Source organism: Penicillium concentricum, assembly GCF_028827145.1.
Source record: "Penicillium concentricum strain IBT 3081 chromosome Unknown utg000002l_segment0_segment0, whole genome shotgun sequence".
Taxonomy (NCBI): domain Eukaryota; kingdom Fungi; phylum Ascomycota; class Eurotiomycetes; order Eurotiales; family Aspergillaceae; genus Penicillium; species Penicillium concentricum.
The window spans coordinates 1813384-1834452 of record NW_026622755.1 but is presented as its reverse complement, the minus strand read 5'-3'; the positions used below and the strand labels follow the sequence as shown (position 1 = coordinate 1834452).

Here is a 21069-nt window from a genome sequence, read left to right as displayed (position 1 = left end):
AGGGAAATGCCTCTTAATTTCCACGCAGGACTCCGGCAATGCGTAATGCCAGGTCCAACATGGAGAGATGCTCGTCGGACCCGTCAACCAGCCGCTTGTCCATCTCCGAGAAAAGCATGACAATCTTATTTTTCTGGATATCGGGGATTGCCTCGTTGAACACTACACGTCGGTATAACTAGAGAAGGTCAGCGAAACGCTCTGATAAAACAAAGAGAAGAAGGACAAACCTGTCCAACAAGCTGTGTAGCACTCCAGCCATCAGCCACAAGATCCGTGATCACTCCCGAGACAGCCTCGTAGACTGACCCACCACTCTTGGGCTGCATAGCTTCCACAAGAGAATCCAAAATGTCATCCGGCAGCACACCAGCAATTTCCTCAATGCTGCGAACCGTAATAACACTGGAATTGCTATCAGCATCCGTCATCTCAGCATCATCATCAGCATCCTTTACAGCAGGCGGCTTCGTGGCACCGACCAAGCGCGCCGCACTTTGCAGATACGTGATAGCACGACGCAAATCACCATCTCCACACCGGATAAGCGTATCTACAACCCCATCCTCAAGCCGCAAACCCTCCTGCTCCGCAATATTCGAGATCCGCTCACCAGCGGCGCTATTATCCAGCATCTTGAAGCGGAACTTGCTGCATCGACTAGCAAGAGGCTCGATGATGCGCGTGACATAGTTGCAAACAAGACAGAACCGCGTGATCCGACTGTATGTCTCCATTGTGCGGCGCAGAGCAGACTGTGCGTCTTGCGTCATGCTGTCTGCCTCGTCGAGGATGATGATCTTGAATGGTGGGCATGGGTACTGTGCGCGATAGGCGGCGTCCAGGCCTGTTGGTTGGGAGAGCTGGGCTCGGGCGAAATTCTTCACTTTGTCACGGACGATGCCGATACCGCGCTCGTCGGAGGCGTTCAGTTCTAGGATTCGGGAGCGGTAAAGGGCGGGCCCGAAGAGGGATTTGGCGAGGGCGAGGATTGTGGATGTTTTTCCTGTGCCGGGGGGTCCGTAGAAGAGCATGTGGGGAAGCTGGTTGGGGTTAAGTTACTGTCTCAAACTGTTCGGAGCTGGGTGGGTTACGTTTGAAGCTTGCAGAGTGCGCCGCAAGACTTTGGTCGTGTGGTCTTGCGCAGCGACATCATCCAGGGTCTTGGGGCGACTAATCAATATTAGTCAAATGCCGGGTGAGCTTGAGGCATAGCATTGACTTACTATTTCTCAACCCACGGCTGGAGTCGAGTCGAATCTTCCTTGTTGTCGCCAGCCTTGAGCTTAGAGCTGCTGGATGCTGCAGCGGCAGCGGCACGAGCTTTATTATTGAAAAAAGAGGCAGCCATTGTTGTTGAATAGCCCGAAATCAGGAAAGTTAGGGTTATCTCGAGAGCTGGTCCGCGATGTGTTGAAGACCTCTCTGACGCCCTCCACAATTAAGACGCGTCTCCACGTGACACGCGCAGCACTTAAACACACTGACCAATGAGAGCAGCTTTACTACATAGGTATACCTCAACCTCATCACCATCGTCAATGCTGGTATTATAGAGTAAAAAGAGCAGTATTGCAGGGTTCATGATTGCATGGTATTTCATTAATGCATGGGTCAATATCTATAGCTCATCTCGCAACGGTTCCTCCATCCCAGCCTCGAACATCCTCTTTTTTGTGTTCCGGGGAAGCTCTGCTTGTCTTGCCCTCTCCTCCGGGGTGACATCGTCAATATCTATGCTTTTTTGTTTCTCTTGCTCAACCATGTCACCAATTTTGTCAATTACACGATTGCTTTCGATCGGTGCTGACGGCTCTTGCTCCCAGGCAGCGCTACTGGCTGTCACGGTTCCTGATGCAGCCGCCGTAGCCATTTGATGAATAGCGGTAGAGACATCCCCTGAGAGGGACTGAGAAGCAGATTGCACAACTGTAGTGGACAGTCCGGCTGCACCTAGTGTCGCAAACGCAACCCGCGCGGTGAGCTTCAAAGGCAGCCATACAAGCCACCAAAGAGGCCCATAGAAGACACGTCGGAATAGAAGCCAGCCAATTGTCCCAAGAAGAATATAGAAAGCAGTCTCAAGGTACCATGTATCAGACTTTTGGGAGCGGAGAAGAGAGTTAGCGAGGCTGCGGGATGAAGAGAGAAGTGTATCAAGGCCGCTATAGGACTCGGACAGCGATGAAATCGCGGCTGTGGATTGTTCTAATCAAGAAATATTAGCGTGTGGCAGGATCGGGGAAAAGAAAGAGGTGCTCACCAAGAGTCGATTGGGCAAACTGACTGCGGGAGAGCTCCGCCTGCATAAGCTGATGGGTTCTGCGCAGCGCAGATGTCACGTCGTTCGAGGCGTTCAAAACAAGATCATCCTGAGTGAACTTCTCTGTCGGCTGCTTCTTCTCGGAAGAGTGCGATCTTGACAGCAGCAATTCTCTCTCCTTCCGCTTGGCGAGTTCAGCATTCCGCTTCGCTTGTAATTGGGCAGTTCGGAAATCTCCTCGTGTTCTGGAGAGTTGATTAGGATATGCTTAAGATTTAAAGACTAGCCAGTGGACCACGACAAGGGTACTCCCCGGCGTGTGCAAGTCGTCCAAGGATATCTTACCTTTTGAGATCCTCGGCTAATCGCCCTGCCATAGAAATAACCCGCTCCCTCTCAGCCTCCTTTGGTCCATGGGCAGCAGGTGCCTTACGCCTGTTATCTGAGCCAGTTTCCAGCGCTTCGATCTCCACACGCAGCAGCTCTAACTCCTGCTCAGCTTCCTTTAGCCGGGAATGTATCTCACTCCCAAGCTCTAGACGGGCTTCATCGCCCTGTCCAATAGATGAAGTGAAATCGCGCAGTCGATCCACGAGGGGCTGGATTTGTCCTAGGGAAGCCGAGAGCTCTTTCACGCGGCCCTGTAGAGCTGTCGTGGGGGACATCTTGCGATAAGAGTATTTCTTGTTCGAATGTGACGCATTCAAGTATTATCTGTTCGAGGAGTTGAATAGATGTTTCTGAAAATACACACTGGCAGGGAATAACCTGAGAGATTTGAAGAAATGAATTGTTTCATAAGTGTCGAGTTGTTCAACTCAAAGTTGCCATGATGACGGGCGTCATTCGGCATGGTGTTTGCATCCAAGTCAAACATGCCCCATTCCTCCAACCGCAATTCGCAACGGAGACTCGGGTGTGGTTAGAACTTCCAATTGACCTTGCGCCATTACCTATCAGACTTGTCGCAGACCGGCTGAGATCTACGCAAATTTCTCCTTGGCCCAATTTTCCACTGAGGGTCATCTGTCCAACCGCTGCGGAATCAACCCCAGAAAACACCACCTTTAAAAAACTTCCCGCCAGCCCTCATCCACTCAGGTACGCAACAACGGAACCAAAACGGAGCTACAGGATATCAGTCGCTCTTGAAAGATCGAAAAGCTGATCGATTTACCAGGCCGCTAAATCTCCCAACCCCGCTCACCACCCCAAACCGCAACAATGACCATCCCCATCGCCACGATAACCAGCTTCCGAACCGCCTACAACCCCTTCTCCCGCGCTGCCCGCCCATGCCGTCTCTTCCTGGGCATGCTGCGCACACCAGACACTATCCCAACAAGCAGCCCGACCCACATCGATATCAAGGTGAAGCAGTTGCCGCGCGACTCCACCGAGTCACCGACCATGACTGTCGGTTTTAAGGGCGGCAAGGAGCTTACGCTAGATGTTGGAAAGCGCGGGCTGAAGATTGGCGATGTTATCGAGGAGGTGTCCCGTGTTGGCAGAGCTCTGCAACGGGAGGCCAGCTTGAAGAACTAGTGGAAAGTTGTGTTGTTTGAGCTGTGCATTCATGTATTATATTACCTATCATTTGTTTCATCTGACGATTTTTGGCGCTGCTGGGCATAATGGAATACTTGAATTATTCTTACTTTGGTAGAGAATATAGGCTGTTCATGCTTCATACCTGATATCAGGCTTAGTGGAGTAGATTTTGGAGATCTTGCACAAGCTGTTGAAAATGATGATTGTTTCATTGTTATCCAGTTGTTCAGATTTGCATTTGTCCATCAGATACTACTCTTCTCTACGGGATGGTAAGGAGGAAGCATTGGGAGCAATTCATTCACAATTTAAAAACGAGTCCTTTCCTCGGGAAATCGATGAATGTAATTCCCACCAGGTAGACGATCATAGGCTTGAAAGTTTTGGTTAGTTTTATATTTCTTTGACAAAAAATATCATTTATACTGCGGCACCTGAGATGAAGAACCACTTGTCAATGCTGCCATCAATAGGAGCAGGGGGGAGGGTCTCGTTGCGGGGGATGGCAGCGAGCTGAGCTTGGTCAACACGGTCGGCAGAGTTGTCAACGGTGGTGTTGGCACTGGTGCTGGTTAGCTTCAATCCCCTCAAAAGCAAGGATATATGTGTATGGATAGAACTCACAGGCTGATCTCGCCACGGGGGGTCTTGCCGGAGACAAGCTTCTCCCAGGCATCGGAGCACTCGCGGATGACATCCTCGGCGTACTTCTTGTTCTTGCACTCGCCGGAGAAGGCGAACTGGTTCTCGGGCTTTCCGTCGGGGATCTTGTAGATGCGGAACCACTCGTTGGTGGCGCGCATGAGGCCGGGAAGCTGGCGCTCGACATCCTCGATGTCGTTGAGCTTAGGAGCGAGGGGATCGTTGACGTCGATGACAATGATCTTCCAGTCGGTCTCCTCCTCGTCAATCAGGGCCATGACACCGAGAACCTTGACCTGCTTGACCTGACCGGTGTAGCCGACAAGCTCACCAATCTCGCAAACGTCGAGAGGATCGTCGTCACCCTTGGCCTTGGTCTCGGGGTGGATGGAGTTGGGGTCTTCCCAGGTCTGGTTCATATGTCAATTTTTGTTACCCCTCTTCCTATCCACGGGTGTGGGGAGGTCGAAAACTTACGCGAGGGAAGGCACCGTAGTTCCACAGGTAACCCTTGTGAGGGAAGCAGTTGCGGACGAAACGGAGCTTGCCCTTCTTGGTGTCCTGCTTGATGGGGTTGAGGAACTCATCCTTGGAGATCTGTTGATGCAATCAGCATTTGGGCGAGGGTCAATGGAGTTGTTGTCGTACCTCCTGCTTGGCGTTGGTCCAGCGAGGGATCTCAACGACCATGTTCAGGATGGTCTGCTGCTCATTGGCATAGAGAGGAATATCGTGGAAGGGGGAGACGGGAACGCCATCCTTCTCAATGAACACACGGTGCTCAAGGGTGTATGGGGAACCGATCTTGCGGACGGAGTAAGTCATGTTGGGCGAAGTAGACGAAAAGTGTCTAGATACTTGGGCCACACGGGATAAGGAAGAAGAAAAGGGAGAAGAGAGAGGGGCAGTAGAAGTGGGGGGGGAATGTTGCTGATGTGCGCCAAACAGAGCGGGCGGTGGAGGTAGTTCCCAGTCGGGCCAAGGGAGGATAAGTCATTGGCTCTATTGGAAATGGGTTTTAATGTCTTTATTGTTTTTATTTAGTATTTCTGATACAGAACTTGAAATTGTACCTTTACTCACGGGTATAAGTTTGTGATGCGTGGTGGTGTTACCCCTTGACTGTGTCGGAAGTTTGTAAAAAAAAAATCTATAAAAAAAACATGGCAGTTCCGAAAGTCGGCATCTATGATCATCCCGAATCAGATTGATATTCTGACTAGATCAATTGTCGATATTCATATACAATTGAAGTCTCGTGCTCTTACTACAAAACAAGACATGCTACTAGTATACATGTAGGTACATGTACGCTATATCTTTTAGGTATCTGACAGAATGTATACTGCATGTACCTACCCGAGCCCATACGAGACACGCCGATATCGGCAGTATATGCCTGTAAATCCAATTGCGATGTTCACTTCAATTATCGAAATGATCTTGAAATTATCATGCCCTCGAACAAATTTGTCTACGTAGACAATCACATTTAGAGATGTCGTGATCCTTGGCAGGGAATAGAGTCCAGTCATTGGTTATGATATCGGAAAATGGATGACCCGCCCAAATAGCTTAGTCAAAGATACCATACTTAAATTACAGAAATACATGAAATTCAGTTACCAGATGGCCCTGAAAGTGAGTTATCGCCACTATCTTCACGTGACTTTCCACCGGGAGTCTCTCCGACCAGGGAAAAAAAAAAGGACTGATCTATACTCCTCTCCCCCGCACCTGGGAATGCTTAGAACTCTCCGCAAGACAATGGCAACCCTCGCAACCACAACTGCAACCGCTTCTGCGCCGGCCGTTGTGCCGCGCGTGCCTATCCCTACCAACGGCGTCGACTACCGCAACAAAATCGTACTCGCCCCAATGGTCCGATCAGGCGAACTACCCTCGCGCCTACTGGCACTGAAATATGGCGCCGACCTCGTATGGGGCCCCGAAACAGTCGACCGCTCAATGATTGGCGCTGAGCGACGCGTGAACCCGCGAAACGGCACAATCGAATTCACCCGTATGCCCAGCAACGGCGGACGCCCCAACAAACCAGTCAAAGAATCAATCATCTACCGCATCGACCCTGTGCGCGAAAAAGGCCGACTCATCTACCAAATTGGCACGGCCGACCCGGAACTAGCAGTACAATCGGCGCGCGTCGTGGCCGCCGACGTCTCAGGCATCGACCTCAACTCTGGCTGCCCAAAACCCTTCTCCACAAGCGGCGGGATGGGCGCTGCGCTCCTCCGCACCCCCGACCTCCTCGTCTCGATCCTGGAAGCCCTCGTCAAGGAAGTCGGCGAACCCTTCCAAATCGGTATCTCGGTCAAGATCCGCATCCTCTCCAACCCCGAAGAAACAGAGGCCCTCGTCTCCCGCCTCGTGAAAACAGGCATCACAGGCTTGACAGTGCACTGTCGCACCACTCCCATGCGGCCGCGCGAACGCGCAATCCGCGACCAGCTCCCCATGGTAGCGCGCATTTGCCACGAGGCCGGCGTGGCCTGCGTGATGAACGGCGATGTGAGATCGCGTGACCAGGGCCTCGAGCTGATGGCCGAGCATGGCGTTGACGGTGCGATGATCGCGACCTCCGCCGAGACCAATTCGTCTTGTTTCCGGGCTAAAGAGGATGGCGGCGTTGCGCCATGGCGGGATGTCGTCTATGATTACCTGCAGTTCTGTATCGAAGCTGAGAATCGTCTCGGTAATACCAAGTACCTGCTCAATATGCTGATCCCCGGCAAGAACAAGGACTTCAGGGATACGAAACTGTGCAAGACGTATCTTGATATCTGCCGCGGGCTGAAATTCGATGATTTGCTTCCCGCTGCTGCGCGTGTTGATCAGATACTCGGTCTGGATGACAAGTGGGAGACTGCCCCTGGTGTGACCGAAACACCCCAGGTCCAGTCCGAGCCTAAGTCTAAGGCTGTGCAGAATGCCATGGAGTCCGAGGCTGCTCGTGCGGCCGGCGGCGGTGCCGTCCGGACTAAAACACCCTCGCCAGCTGTTCATGGAGGTGGTCCTATTCGGCGGTCTTCTGCTCCTCAGCCGGCCAAGGTTACTCAAGTTGACGCTGAGAAGCCAGCTGTTGAGGCTACTATCCCCGCTGCACAGGCTCAGGCTCCATCTCAGGTGACGGTTTAAATGTTGCTCTGTGCCTTTGGTTCCATTTATCGTCTATCATTGTTTCCTTTCACGGTTTGTTCTCGACCCACCATGCATAGCCCTCGGTTTTCTCTCAGTTTACTATTCCTTTCGTCTTGCTTGTACCTATCTGCATTCTGAGGTGTTTATGATTGCTTCCACCTGTTCTGTCTATAGATTAATTCTCACTACATACCTCATGCTCATCCTCGATGACTACTTTCCTATTATAATACATATCACTACGCTCTACAAAGCTTAGAAACATTGTGCACTAAATAACAGTTGGATTTTTGATCCTCTAATCTATCAAATGATATGCGATTCCCGGAATCGCCATGATATCAAATCAACCCCACCAAACACCATGTGTTAACTGTGCCATCTTCGGCACGGTATTAAATGCAGTATCAGCATCACCATGCAGATACCCACAACAGAAACTCCAGTATGAACCTTTTCTTTTCGTTTGTTTGTTTGTTTTTCGTTTTTTTTGTTTTGTTTTGCTTTGCGCTCGCTCAGTTGTCTGCCTTCACCTTCAGCTCGGCCATCATCATTCCCTCGACGACCTTCATGCCGGCCTCCTCGCCCTTCTTGGCGCCGGCCTCATCCTCTCCGGCGACGGCCTGGTCAAGTGCCAGCTTGGTCTGGCCCAGTGCGTAGATCTGCTCCTCGATGGTGTTCTTGGTCACCAGACGGTAAATTTCAACCTCGCGGGTCTGGCCGACTCGATGGGCACGGTTCTCAGCCTGCACATCTTCCTGTGGGTTGAAGGAAGAATCAAAGATGACCACGCGATTGGCACAGGCCAAGTTGATACCGGCACCACCGGCCTTTGTGGACAGGAGGAAGACGGGGATCTCGGTGCGCTCGTGGAAGGCGTCGAGGATGGATTGGCGGTCCTCGACGTTGGTGCGGCCATCCAGGCGGACGAATTCAATTTTCAAGGTTTCCAGAACATGCTCAAGGATGTCCATAACCATCGTGAATTGAGAGAAGATGAGGGTGCGATCGCCATTGGCGATGAAACGGGTGAGAAGCTCTTTGAGGTGCTCCACTTTGCCGGAGTCCATCCATTCGTCGTTCTTGAGCTTGAACTTGCCGAGGGAATTGGGGTTTTCCACACACATGTGGTGGCACTCGAAGTCATTGTATGGCATGAGCTCCTCAAGAATGATCTTAGGGTCGGATAGCGACCACTTGTCTTCCTTCAGGCAAGCTTTAGCCATCTTCTGTAAAATCTCATCGGTGTAGTGACGACGAGCAAGGAGGGGGTGAATAGCAGCCTGGCGCAACTTCATGAGAATGTTGGCCGACTTGGAGCCAGTCTTCTTTCCAGCTTCACGGTCTGCCAAGAGCTGGCGCACTTGCTCTTTTTCATGATCGTAGATCTTGACCTGGGAAGGTTTCATTTGGCACCAACCAACATAGGAATGCTTGGCCGGAAGATCAATGACCTGGTGCTTCTTTCGTCGGAGGATAAAAGGTTTCATCATGGACTTGGCGCGCTCAATGCGCTGCTGGGACAGGAGAGTAGCGTGTGACTCGTCAGTCGTCTTTGCCTTGTTGGAAAACACTGCATGAAGGTCTTCCTTGTGCTCCTGGAAGACTGAGGGAAGAATAAAGCCGAGAAGAGATGCCAGCTCCTGCAGGTTATTCTGGAGGGGAGTACCGGTAAGAAGCAGGCGGAAACGCGCTCGGATTCGAATCAATTTTTCATACAGCTGAGATTGATGGTTCTTCAGCATGTGGCCTTCATCATAGACACAAACAGTGAAATCCATGTCACGTAAGAACTTGGCATCAAGCTTCGCCTTGGCAATCGTGTAGGTGGTGATCACAACGTTGATTTCGTCACGTCGTTCCTCGATCTCGTCGCGGATGAGAGCACGCTCGTTGAGACCAGCGTAGTAAGGCATGACGCTCAAGACCGGACAGAATTTCTGGAACTCGCGAAGCCAATTCTCAATGGTCGAAGACGGAACGACAATCAGGTGAGGGCCTTTGATGCCCTTCTCAAACAGATGTGCGAGGAATGCAATGACCTGGCAAGTCTTACCCAGACCCATGTCGTCAGCCAGGATGCAGCTGAGCTTCTTTTCAAACAACAATGCCAGCCAGTTGATCCCCACAACTTGGTAATCCTTCATCACCAGGTCGTCAGCCATGATAGACGGCTGTGAGATGAAACGAGATTTGCGCTTCGAAACGACCAGTTTGCCGCTTTCTTCATCACTTTCAGAAGATTGGCGTTCAGATGCCGGAGTAGCAATACCCGAGTCGTGTTCCAATTTGGAAGGAGCAAGGTTGGTGATTTCCAAGTCACCCTTCTTTCCAAAGGTGTCAACACCCCATTTCTTCATCTCTTCGGCGACTGGCTTGCCGAGTTCCTCAACCTCGCCAACAAGAGCGTCAATGGCCAGGTATCCAGTCCACATATCAATACACTTGTCAACAATCTTGTCTCCAATGGGCTTAGGAGCCTTGCCTCCTCTCTTGCCCTTGGGCTTCACGGTCTCGACAACTGGGGCAGAGACCACACGCACCTCTTCGAGGGTCTCGTATGGACGGTTCGAAATGATGATTTGAGCGGTTTCTTCGGGGATAGAGGCAATATCAGCGAGATCTTGAACACGACATGTGTTGAAGAACTTCAAGACCTTGGAATCCAAACCGCCAGCGGTGGATTCTTGGACCTGGGCATTTGAATCGTCCGAATCACTCATCATAGCCTCGGGGGATTCGGACCGGTCGGGCGAAGGGGCTCTGCGGCCCTTCTGAAGCCGTCCCAGTTTCTTTTTCTGGGGACTGTCATCGTTGATTGTGATAGGACGAACAGGGGAAACAGCACGGGAAGAGCCGTCAGACTTGGGTCCACGAATGAGTCGGCGGCGAGGTTTTCCTTCGTCATCGGAATCCTGGCCCTTGGGTTGCTTCATTGCCGCCCACTTGTCCTGGATGGTGCCACGAGCTTTAATGTTCTGCTTGGCCATGGGAACCGGGCCCGTAGCCGGCGAGCCACTCAATTCATCATCGGAAGATTCAATCACCACGGGACCATTTTCATTGTCGGCAGCATCCATGTTGGCAAGGATTTGGAGGGCATCATCGTAGTTGCCCTTTGCTTTTAACATCGCTTCCATACAGATTCGAACAGTCATATGGGGCATAACTTTGAGAATGCGCTCAACTTTGACACGGAGTCTGAAGTCGTTGATTTCATGAAGCAGGATGTCTGGAGTTCCCACAGGTTGTGCGCGAGAGGGCGCATCTTGGCGCGCTTTTTTCGTGGCAACTCCCTTCGTTGCCGGCGGACTCATCTGGTCCGCAGTCCGCTTGATCGCGAGTGCAGTATTGTTCGGATCGTACATGGCAGAGGCTGTAATTTCTCGGAACCGATCCATTGGCCCGGCCTCAGGGCGGACGGGCGACTCCATGATCTTTTCTTTTTCGAGACTCCGAATGGTTTTCGCAAACGTAGACGGTTTGATATCTGTACTTTGTAGGTGAAACTCTTCGTCTGATGAGCCACCACGATATGTCGGTCCGTCGTCGATATCAAACTTTGGCGTTCGTTTTGTAGGACCAGAAGCAGGAGGTCGGAATTGAGTCCCAGAAGGAGCGATTAAGGATGAAAGTGAGCCGCCTTGGATTCGGCGGGGAGGAGAAGAGATTGGACCAATGGGTGAAGATGCAGCAACTTGAATGACAGTGCTATGGCGCGAGTAAGGATGTTCAAGTAGTTGTGTTGGTTGGGTGAATCTTTGCGATGGGGTTATCGCTGGAAGAGTGGCGATACTTTCGTAGTCTTCGGCCGGAGGGGTACTCGGAATGGTTTTTATATCTCGAGAGGGAGTATTATTGACAGATTCATCCATTGCTCCAGGGCTCACAATGCTAACAATGTCATTCAATAGGAGCCATCTAATTGTTCTGCATTATTCAGGAACGTTTTTTCTGCCAAAGCGGACACGCGCGACAGACGCGCCCAATCACGTGCGAGATCTGTCAATTAAGCAATAGGTACAAAGGAATATAGAACATTTGAATCACATAAATTTCATTGAGTATAGAAACTAATATTCAATAAACAATAAATATCAAATTTCCTAAAATGGAATGAAATAATAAAAAAATCACATGGGCATATATACATTCAATCCACCAATCAAATGGCATGTGATGGCACTAAGTTATCTGTTATCTCCGCACTTCGATAGCTTCAGTTGTTCCTCTCCCAACCCAGGCCTTTCATTTTCATCTTTTGGCCTTTGACTCTCTTAATTACTCCTAAAGAAAACAAGGATGTCTGCCCGCCGTCCCCACAACCAGTCCTATGCCGATGTTGCGGCGAAGCCTGCGCAAGGCAGTTCCGACGTGGCCCCAGCTGTTCCTGCGTAAGATAGCCTTAGAAGCTTAAGTCCTTGAAGACAGATTCTTATTAGCTTCGGTATCTAGAGATGTCATTTACAAGCTCCTTGGCTTCACAGCTGCCATGATCGCTGGCCCCATTGGCATGTATTTCTTGACTGTGAATACAATCTTCAGTGGTGAGTATTTTTCTAGCCCCAACTTACAATGACGTATACTGATTGAATTGATGTTATCCAGGGAGCTCGACACTCGCCGGAATCACCGCCGCCGTTACCGCCAACGTGGTATTGTTTGCATATATCTATGTCGCCTGGACGGAAGACCAGGAGGACAGACAGGCAGCCAGCAAGTCAGATTCAAAGAAAGCCCAGTAGGCTCGATAAAACTCGATCTGGAGGATTTTCGGAAAATGTTTACTATTTTTGGCGTTGCGGCATTGTTCGGGTGGTTGGGGGTTCTGTTTTTGTATAATTGGGATGGAACAACTTCGACCATCTAAGGACTCAGGTGTAAAACTACACATTGACCAAGCTATTCATCTGACTGGTAGATATTCTGGATGTTTTTAGGATATCAAGCTCCACACTTCAATCCCGTCAGTCAAGGCCCATATTAGAGTCGTGTTGTTCATGTTGAAGGAACCACATATAGAGACAAAAAAGACCTCAACCCATGCCTTAAATATAGACAGATACGCCGATATGCAGTTTCAAACAGAAACGACTCTCTCGCATATTCCAACTCCCACCTTACTACCAGCTCCGCATCAGCTTAGGTAGGTCTGCGCTTGACAAACTCCTCCAAGTCCGCTTTGGTAGCAACACCAAGCACAAACTTGCGCGCCACGTCGGTGACAACAGCAAACTGCTGCTTTTCGCGCTTCTCGCCATTTGGCCCCGACTCGCTCTCGAAGAACTGCTCGAGCTCCTCGAGCGGCGTCTCCATCGTAATGACTTGATAGATGCCACGCTTGCGGTTGAACCGTTGCATAGCCGCTGAGACTGGGTCGCTTTCTTTCACATTCCCGCTTTGCAGCAGCTCCCGTAGCCGTGGAATGCTGACGTAGCCCAATAGGGAGCGCTTTGTCGGGGAGATGACGGTGAGGTGCGTGTAGTCGCGCTCGTAGGCGGCCATTAGGGCTGTGGAAATAGGATCATGGGAGGAGACTGAGAGGGCCGGGGGAGGGTCGAGATCTTCAATTGTTGCCTGTGTTGTCTGTTAGTTTTGAGGTCTGGTGGATGATTGTATTGCGAGAGACGGACACCGCGGTACTTATCGGCCCAGGCTGCTGTAGATGTATTTGTTTCAGAAGTGGCTTGCTTCTCGCGAGTGAAGGCCTCGCTGCCGGTCAGGTATGATGCCATTTTGGATGTGATCGCGATGAGGGGTTGGTGAGGGGCAGTGGATGGATTTGGGGTGGTTGTCAAGAAGAAGTACAGGTAGGTGAAAGGTCAAGGAGGATTGGCCCAGATGTAAATATTGAGAAGTCAAGGTCCCTCAGTAGGGTATACCAAAGTGCAGGGTCAAGAGCTTTCAGTCGTTGCGGGATGACTTTTTGATGTCAAGCTTGGCATCTCTTTAACTCCACTACGGAAGACGCTTGCGGCCACGGAGGTTATCAGACCCATACATCCATGGATGTATTCTTTTTCTTTTTCTTACTTGATAACAAAATATAGTATACTCTCTATCAGAAAGAAAAGTAGGGATGCACCTTGAGAGGGCCCTCAAGTTATGGCCTCGTCCCGCTATATCAAGGGAAAATATCCAGGATTTCCAGGCCATAAGAAACTACTCCGTACCTAGTCATACTAATAGGAACATTGAAGTGATATAGTAGATAGCAGGCTAGCTTTTTTGGATCTACTTTCGGAGCATATCTTGTTAAGTGCGTTAAGTCCGATCGTATGCCACCCATTGACCCCTTGGCCCCTTGGATTGTGATGCCAGTCTTGGTCCAATTACGTCTATAGAGTATTAAGACAGACCCATAGGAAGAACCTATAAGTAAGACCAATCTTTACGAGTGTTAATTTGAAAGAATCGGCGAAAGTAAATTCCCAAAGGTGCTATAAAGTACCTCGTCGGACCCTCGAGCCTCTTACAAGCCCCACACGTCATTGCCTTAAGAGTCCGTATCTCCGTCACATATCCTCCAAGGCTGTTTCATCCCAGTGCTATTTTATCCTTCAACCTCTCATACAGATTCAATCGGAAATACATAGTCAAAATCCACTTGGTGGAGATCACCGGATATCCAAACCGACTCCACTTATACCCACTACCCGAAGTACAGCCCGAAGTACACTATGATTCCCGACTGGATCAACGCTTTCGCCGCCCAGCATCCTCTAGGTGCTGTAGGTGCCACTGCAAGTCCCACTGCAAAGAATAGACCGTTCTCAGCTTGGAGTGCACTCGACGACGTGAAGACCAAGGCCGACGACATTGCCCACGAGGCGAGCCGGGAATTTAATGCCGCAAGCCAGAAGGCCCAGGAGAAGACCGGCAAGATCGAGCCTGGCTCTCTGAAGTACTACACAGCTTGTACATTTGGCGGAATGATGGCATGTGTCAGTACCTCCTTTTTATCGGAATTGTGATCGCTGTATCGACGAGATACTCACATATATACCAGGGCCTTACCCACACTGCCGTGACACCCCTCGATCTGATCAAATGTCGCCGCCAAGTCGATTCGAAGCTCTACAAGAGCAACCTACAAGCCTTCCGCACCATCCGCGCAGCTGAGGGTATTCGTGGCGTCTTCACGGGCTGGAGCCCTACCTTCTTCGGCTACAGCGTAAGCCCGGGCAACATATGGATCTTTTACCTTCCTAATCATCTATACTAATTACAATTATAACAGGCCCAAGGAGCTTTCAAGTATGGAGGATACGAGTACTTCAAGGTCTTCTACAGCGACCTGGTCGGCCAGGAAAACGCAAGCCGGTTCAAGACTGCCATCTACCTGACAGCCAGTGCCTCGGCAGAGCTCATCGCAGATATAGCGCTGTGTCCATTTGAGTCTGTCAAGGTCCGCGGCCAGACTACCATTCCCCCTGAAATCACAGGTACTTTCAGCGGTATCTCGAATGTTGTTGCTAAGGAGGGCGTTGCTGGGTGAGTTCGACACCCATCGCCTTTCGTTCTTCAGTCAAATCTCTATATGCTGATCTTCAACTCAGTCTATACAAGGGTCTTTATCCACTGTGGGGCCGTCAAGTTCCCTACACGATGATGAAGTTTGCTTCCTTCGAGACCATTGTTGAGATGATCTACCACAATCTTCCAGGTCAGAAGTCCGACTACAACAAAGGTGCCCAGACTGCCGTTGCGTTCTCTGGTGGTTACCTCGCTGGTATTCTGTGTGCTGCAGTATCTCACCCTGCCGATGTCATGGTCAGCAAGTTGAACGCGAATCGACAGGCGGGTGAGGCATTTGGCGCTGCTATGAGCCGCATCTATGGTGACATTGGCTTCCGGGGATTGTGGAATGGACTGCCCGTTCGTATTGTGATGATCGGTACTTTGGTGAGTCGTTCTTATGTTCAATGTGGCTTAATTTAGGTGCTAACAAAACTATGTATAGACTGGACTCCAATGGATGATGTATGGTCTTACTTTCTTTTGGTTTATCTGCTGGGTGTATACTGACTATTCTTACAGCTATGATTCATTCAAGATCTTCATGGGTCTTCCTACCACCGGTGGCGCAAGCGAAGACAAGAAGACGAACTAGGGACATGCCTGGTTTGATTTCGGTAGCATGCGCAGCCTCCATTCTATTTACCATCTGGGCCGTGACTACGCTGATCTTCAGGAATATATTAGGCTCAATGCATGTCTCTTATTATTGCCCTAATTTATATAGTAAACGCCAAGCTCGCTATCGGCCAATTGCCGTTTGTCATCGGCTCCACCAATCGGAGGCTGTTATCTTATCAGCGACGTCACGAACCAGTGGACATTTGCGAATATAAATGTTCAATGTAGTTGAATAACAACGATACTCCGTATAGATAGAGAAATAGGGAACCTACGAACCTCTTGGCTCGGAATCCCTTTTATTATCTAGCCGAATAAAAAGGGATTATACTTAAAAGATCTAGATCCCCCAAAATCCACTTGTCCATATCACTCCCTGTACGACATCTGAGATTCCTAGAAACAGTAAGCTTGCAGATACACCCTCCCACGTGGATTTCCCCGCCATCATATCTCGTACCTGCATCTATCACCCCATCGATAAGTATCTTCCTACCTGCCCAAATCTTTCTTCCTTTCGCATCTACCCATCTCACCATCTCACCTACGAATTACCTCACTTTCAAAGACACACTTCCAAAGACACACTTCCAAAGACACACTCCAAGATCTGATTAAAAAAACAGTCAAGATGCCCGAGAAACCCGCAAAGACCGAGTCAGAGGCACCAATGGTCTCTCACGGCCGAGGAGGCAAGCTAATCCCCCCCCTCCCCCCAGCCCTAAATGCGCTTTCCCCCATGACCACCAGCTAACACAACATTAGGTCAAGGCAACATTGGCCAAGACAACACCGAGTATGTTAAATTAGTCGCGCATATGCGACAACATACTAAAAAACCATGAACAGATATGTCGATGGCGAGATCGTCCGTGAAGGCCCCTACGGTGACCAAGGTGATGGCGCTTACTCTGCCGGCGTGAGTACCTCTCACCCCACCAAACTGTCCCCCAACTCCCACTGACGCACCCGATTCTACCCAGCGAGGCGGTGCAGGAAACATCGGCTCCCCAATGGTCCGGCCCATTTCTAGGGCTCCCCACGACGCCGATATGATCCCCGAGCTCGCAGTGCGTGACTCAGTTGACGAAACATACCACACCGGGGTAAGCAGAGAGCTCTTTCGCTTGTTTATCTTTGATCTATCATATGATTGATCCCTACCCAACCCACGCCTTTCCCCTATGGTCTTCCTTCTTCTCCCTTTCAGGATGTGATGTCTATTGCGATTGCTACTCTTGTTTTCCCCCATCGGATTCCCAGGCGACTTTTTCAGATGACAATATGGCTGACTTTTTTCGGGTAGCGTGGTGGACAGGGAAATGTTCATCTTGATGCAGCTTCGCTTAAGGAGAAGAAGCATAAGAAAGTTGCGCATGAGGGGCTGGCTGATAAGCTGAAGTATAAACTGATGGGGCGGAAGTAGGGTAAATCGGTGCTTTTTTACTCTTTTTCCCTCTTGTGCTTCTTTTGTGATTCCCATTTCTCGTGCGGTGAGGTTAGTCTAACAATTAATTGTCCGATTTCCAGATTGTATAGAATTTTCAAGGTGGATCTTATATACCTATGCTGGAAGTGTGCTAATGGTGGTAATATGTGTGGATATTTGGGGAGAAATAGGTAGCCATGGAGTAAATACAGATATGAATAAAAAACAGTAAAGAAAAAAAAAAGAGAATAAAACAATAAACAAATCCCAATCCATGACGTGTCCCATGTGTCCATGTATCATAACCTCATTACAGCATGCGATGAAAGACTAACAATAAAAACATCCCGCATGCTCCATACAAAATAAAGGACAACGCCAATCTGAGCCCGAAAAAAAAAGGATGCATCTCGAAATGAAGTGTCCAGATACAGTATCAAGCATTGTGCATCTCAATCTCACCCGAGACGTTGAGATTTATTTAATCTTTGCTGAACCGGCGTTTGAACCAGCTCTTCCTCTTATCCTCTTTCTCTTTGCTGGCCGGAGGTTGATGCACAGTCTTGCGCGCAGGCGGTTGTGCAGGTCCAGCGCCCGTAGAAGTTGGAGGACCTCCAACAGGTCCACCCCAGCTCGAGTCACCGACGGGCTGAGGAGTCCTGGGTGCATTGAAGCCATACTCAGCTTGAGAACGCTCATCGAGACGTTGTTGCTGCAGGGCCTGCTGCTGCAATTGGTCGTTGGAGCTGTTCATCGAGCTGGGGTCTGCGGACTGGCCGTAGGGGTTTGTGTAGCCAGAACCAGTGTTTGACATGGCAGCCACGTTATCGCGAGACCGTTGGTAGCCATATTGTGAATTGGCCATGTTTGGGTAGCCCTCGGCGGGGGTCATGGGGGCCGAGGGTGACCCGCGTGGATGATGGGATGGGCGTCTTCTGCTATTTTGGCTATATCCGCCCGGGTTATATCCGGTCTGATTGTAAGGGTTGGAGTTCTCGGGTGAGAGAGGTGTGTTTTGGTACGCATTCACGATACTATCTGGTCGCGATTGGGGTTGGCCGTAGTGGCTGCTTTGTTCGTAGTTTCTCTGGGAAGGGCCGCTGTTTTGACCTATCGGTGAAAAGGTTAGAAGTAATTGATGAATGGGGAATCACAGCAAACATACCTCCATAGTAGCTTGTTCGTCGGCTGAAGTCGCCCATCTGTGATGCGGCATCGTCTATCAAAGAAGTCAGCTCATATTCCCACATTCCTGACTTTTTCGTAAGGAATTGCCTAAGAGTACCTGTCCTGGCGTACGACGCACGGTTATTACTGTAGGTGCCATAGATGGCTGCCTCAAACGATCGAATTGTATCCAAGGGGCGCTCCAAACGGGGTCGACTGGGATTTGACAGGTCGGGATCGGCTATGGTGAAGCAAGGGTTAGCAATAATGCCCCAAGAACCAAATAGTGCCAGTGAGTAACGAACTGATGACATTCCCGTATTGATCCTTGAATTCAATCTCACGCAGCGAACCCAAATTGGACTTTTCCAGCGCGACCGCCACTATTGAAATGTCAGTTGGAGTAAAATGAGAAGGAAATGCGACCGGGCCAAAATCAAGGCCCGACTCAACCGGACGTACTAGGCTGAAGTTCGTTCATGGCGACGAGAGGATCTGCTTTGGTGTGTAGATTGCGACGAGCTTTCTCTTCTGATGATTCCGAGGGTCCACGTCTGTGACTTGTTGATCCCGATTTGTCCGACTTGTCAGATTTCACGCTGAATCCACGACTCCTCTTGGGAGAGGTGGGAGATTGGGGGGCGGTCATTTTATTAGGAGTTCCACCGTAATTTTTTAGCGTCCGAGATTCAAGGCAGGTCTGAAACGGATGTGATCTGCTGAGCTACTGTAGTGGAGCGCGGTGGATCCAGGCGCGATCACAGTGTTGCAATATGAGTTACGGTGAGGTTGGTCACTATCGACGGGATGGGGGCGACTGGGTGACTGGGTAGGTGATTGAGGACGATGATCTTATCGGTCTTGCCCAAGGGTAAATGCAAGATATGAGCTGTCAAAGAGAGTGGAAGATTGACAGTACAGGTAAGTAAGTCTGAACAAAGTGAGAAGAGTTCCTAAGAGGCAAAAGGGAAATGGATGGTTTTTATCTGGACCACGCAATCCAAGGCTTCCATTCTCTTTGGGATTTTTTTTCTCTTTTATTTTATGTCCTATTTTTTTTCTCTCATTATATACCTAAATGTAGATAGAATACCATAAAAAATCTCGGCAATCTACTCCATGGTACTCCATACGGAGTACACAATTCGGTCCTGAACAGCGATTGGTGATGTTCCTCCACTTAGTCCACAATGTCCGAGGTACCTGGATTGTATATTCTACAATCAAATATTCTGTGGAATATGATATTGAAGTTATAAGTACATGTTCCTCTCCCCTTACATAAAAAGCCATACACTTTTCTGCTGTTTCCCAGCCTTTCTAGAAACGCGTGATGCACATCCGGCCCGTTCCAATTGGCCACATTACCTTCGATGTATCTACCGTTGAGTGCATTTCCTTATGCCCTCTTGTGCAAACCTTGAAGGCTTAGCAACTGAATGAAACAATGCTATACATACTTCCGTGCTCCGTGCTCCGTACGGAGTACGGAGGATGTGCATAATAATCTTTCCCGAGGTATAGCCCTTAGCCAAACTGGGTATAGGCCCTAAAAAGCTAAGACCACACGTGTTCACCTCGGGATGGTATCGAGTAAGAACGGACCGTTAGCTTGTGGGCTTTTTTGTGGCTAAAAATAGCCCTAACGAGTCACCTCGGTATTTGATATTATGCTAATGATACATTCAGAACGTATTAAAATAAAAATACAAACCTTGGAAGGTTTCATATGAGGCTGGCTCACTCGCTTATTCTGATTGGGAAGTGTACATTATGCACACGGCATAAATACTGCCTATTTTAATAAACTTAAGAATAGCCGGCTATCCACTTCAAAATATTAAATCAATTCCCGTTCTTTTGAAAAATGGGTCAATATAATATCTTTGTCAGAAGAACCAATAATACAGCCCGCTGACAGTCCCCACCTCATAAGTATATCACACTGCCAGATCGTAGATTACGCAGCTAATTGATATATACGTGTACATCGGGGCGACCTTAGTTAAATCTAGTCTCGGGTCAAATGCTGACAAGTGACAGTGCGTGGCTAATGACGTAGGAGAGGGCGATTGGCAGGAAATCTTGCGCTTGGCGTTCAATTTACCGACCCATTTCGCAAATGGAAGGTCTTGGTCACGGGTAAAGGGCTGGCGGGAGGTGGACGCGTAGGATCTTGCTGAAGATCACGGAAGTAGGGCAATCGCCGGTAATCCATTCGCTCCTACGATTGAGGTCATATTTCGGACATAGAGTGACGATGGCTATAAGGCGGTTACTAAACTAGCCCTGGGCTGTGTATGATAATAGGCACGTTTCAAGCTCTTCGGACACACGTGTCGTCACATGGGAGCCTATATAACTCGTTAGTATTATGTTGAACTATATGTAGACCTGATCTATGTCTCTACGGAGAAAGCAGAAGAAGACGAAGGTGATAATCTACCTACTGCCATGGAGCTCCCTATGTTGCTTACAAAACATTAATGCTCCTACAAGAGTTGAGAATATAAATCCTTCTGTAAAGCTGCAGATAACCTTACTATTTGATTAGCAAATAATTTTAAAATATTTATCTAGTGTACAATTTAGACCTCTATATCTGTAACGTTTGTTTTACATATCTAGGAACGATATTTGTTTTAGAATGAGAAAACAAAACCCAGCGATCTAGCAAAAGGGTGTAGGGCTGAAGGGGAAATTATGAGCCCGCTTCCCT

The 21069-nt window shown here is 49.4% G+C and overlaps 11 protein-coding genes across 11 annotated transcripts; 5 read left to right on the top strand and 6 right to left on the bottom strand.

The window, feature by feature from the left end:
- Positions 1-13: 13 nt before the first annotated feature.
- Positions 14-1351, bottom strand: N7517_004266 (replication factor C subunit 2; the record flags this gene model as incomplete). The annotated part of the gene is made up of 4 exons (XM_056721996.1): positions 14-178; positions 231-1043; positions 1095-1173; positions 1227-1351. 4 exons carry the CDS (start codon positions 1349-1351, stop codon positions 14-16), a joined length of 1182 nt encoding a protein of 393 aa, XP_056578246.1.
- A 270-nt stretch (positions 1352-1621) lies between these two features.
- Positions 1622-2928, bottom strand: N7517_004265 (putative protein transport membrane glycoprotein Sec20; the record flags this gene model as incomplete). The annotated part of the gene is made up of 3 exons (XM_056721995.1): positions 1622-2208; positions 2264-2508; positions 2609-2928. 3 exons carry the CDS (start codon positions 2926-2928, stop codon positions 1622-1624), a joined length of 1152 nt encoding a protein of 383 aa, XP_056578245.1.
- A 559-nt stretch (positions 2929-3487) lies between these two features.
- N7517_004264 (mitochondrial 54S ribosomal mL53 domain-containing protein) lies at positions 3488-3808 on the top strand (the record flags this gene model as incomplete). Its single annotated transcript, XM_056721994.1, has 1 exon — positions 3488-3808. One exon carries the CDS (start codon positions 3488-3490, stop codon positions 3806-3808), a length of 321 nt encoding a protein of 106 aa, XP_056578244.1.
- A 426-nt stretch (positions 3809-4234) lies between these two features.
- On the bottom strand, positions 4235-5281 carry ipp1 (inorganic diphosphatase IPP1; the record flags this gene model as incomplete). Its single annotated transcript, XM_056721993.1, has 4 exons — positions 4235-4376; positions 4439-4866; positions 4934-5053; positions 5105-5281. The coding sequence occupies 4 exons, from the start codon at positions 5279-5281 to the stop codon at positions 4235-4237; spliced, it is 867 nt and encodes a 288-aa protein (XP_056578243.1).
- A 942-nt stretch (positions 5282-6223) lies between these two features.
- On the top strand, positions 6224-7612 carry N7517_004262 (tRNA-dihydrouridine(20) synthase (NAD(+)); the record flags this gene model as incomplete). The annotated part of the gene is made up of 1 exon (XM_056721992.1): positions 6224-7612. The coding sequence occupies one exon, from the start codon at positions 6224-6226 to the stop codon at positions 7610-7612; it is 1389 nt and encodes a 462-aa protein (XP_056578242.1).
- A 518-nt stretch (positions 7613-8130) lies between these two features.
- N7517_004261 (DEAD/DEAH box helicase) lies at positions 8131-11490 on the bottom strand (the record flags this gene model as incomplete). Its single annotated transcript, XM_056721991.1, has 1 exon — positions 8131-11490. The coding sequence occupies one exon, from the start codon at positions 11488-11490 to the stop codon at positions 8131-8133; it is 3360 nt and encodes a 1119-aa protein (XP_056578241.1).
- A 427-nt stretch (positions 11491-11917) lies between these two features.
- N7517_004260 (vacuolar ATPase assembly integral membrane protein VMA21) lies at positions 11918-12365 on the top strand (the record flags this gene model as incomplete). Its single annotated transcript, XM_056721990.1, has 3 exons — positions 11918-12009; positions 12071-12162; positions 12224-12365. The coding sequence occupies 3 exons, from the start codon at positions 11918-11920 to the stop codon at positions 12358-12360; spliced, it is 321 nt and encodes a 106-aa protein (XP_056578240.1). The 3' UTR covers positions 12361-12365.
- Positions 12366-12757: 392 nt separating this feature from the next.
- On the bottom strand, positions 12758-13350 carry N7517_004259 (putative cystathionine beta-synthase (beta-thionase); the record flags this gene model as incomplete). The annotated part of the gene is made up of 2 exons (XM_056721989.1): positions 12758-13192; positions 13249-13350. 2 exons carry the CDS (start codon positions 13348-13350, stop codon positions 12758-12760), a joined length of 537 nt encoding a protein of 178 aa, XP_056578239.1.
- A 945-nt stretch (positions 13351-14295) lies between these two features.
- Positions 14296-15728, top strand: N7517_004258 (putative mitochondrial phosphate carrier protein; the record flags this gene model as incomplete). The annotated part of the gene is made up of 6 exons (XM_056721988.1): positions 14296-14559; positions 14625-14789; positions 14856-15109; positions 15175-15520; positions 15579-15598; positions 15656-15728. 6 exons carry the CDS (start codon positions 14296-14298, stop codon positions 15726-15728), a joined length of 1122 nt encoding a protein of 373 aa, XP_056578238.1.
- A 657-nt stretch (positions 15729-16385) lies between these two features.
- N7517_004257 (DUF3602 domain-containing protein) lies at positions 16386-17180 on the top strand (the record flags this gene model as incomplete). Its single annotated transcript, XM_056721987.1, has 5 exons — positions 16386-16446; positions 16520-16550; positions 16604-16673; positions 16738-16860; positions 17061-17180. 5 exons carry the CDS (start codon positions 16386-16388, stop codon positions 17178-17180), a joined length of 405 nt encoding a protein of 134 aa, XP_056578237.1.
- Positions 17181-17664: 484 nt separating this feature from the next.
- N7517_004256 (DUF2406 domain-containing protein) lies at positions 17665-18999 on the bottom strand (the record flags this gene model as incomplete). Its single annotated transcript, XM_056721986.1, has 5 exons — positions 17665-18293; positions 18349-18402; positions 18469-18591; positions 18656-18733; positions 18813-18999. The coding sequence occupies 5 exons, from the start codon at positions 18997-18999 to the stop codon at positions 17665-17667; spliced, it is 1071 nt and encodes a 356-aa protein (XP_056578236.1).
- Positions 19000-21069: the final 2070 nt, after the last annotated feature.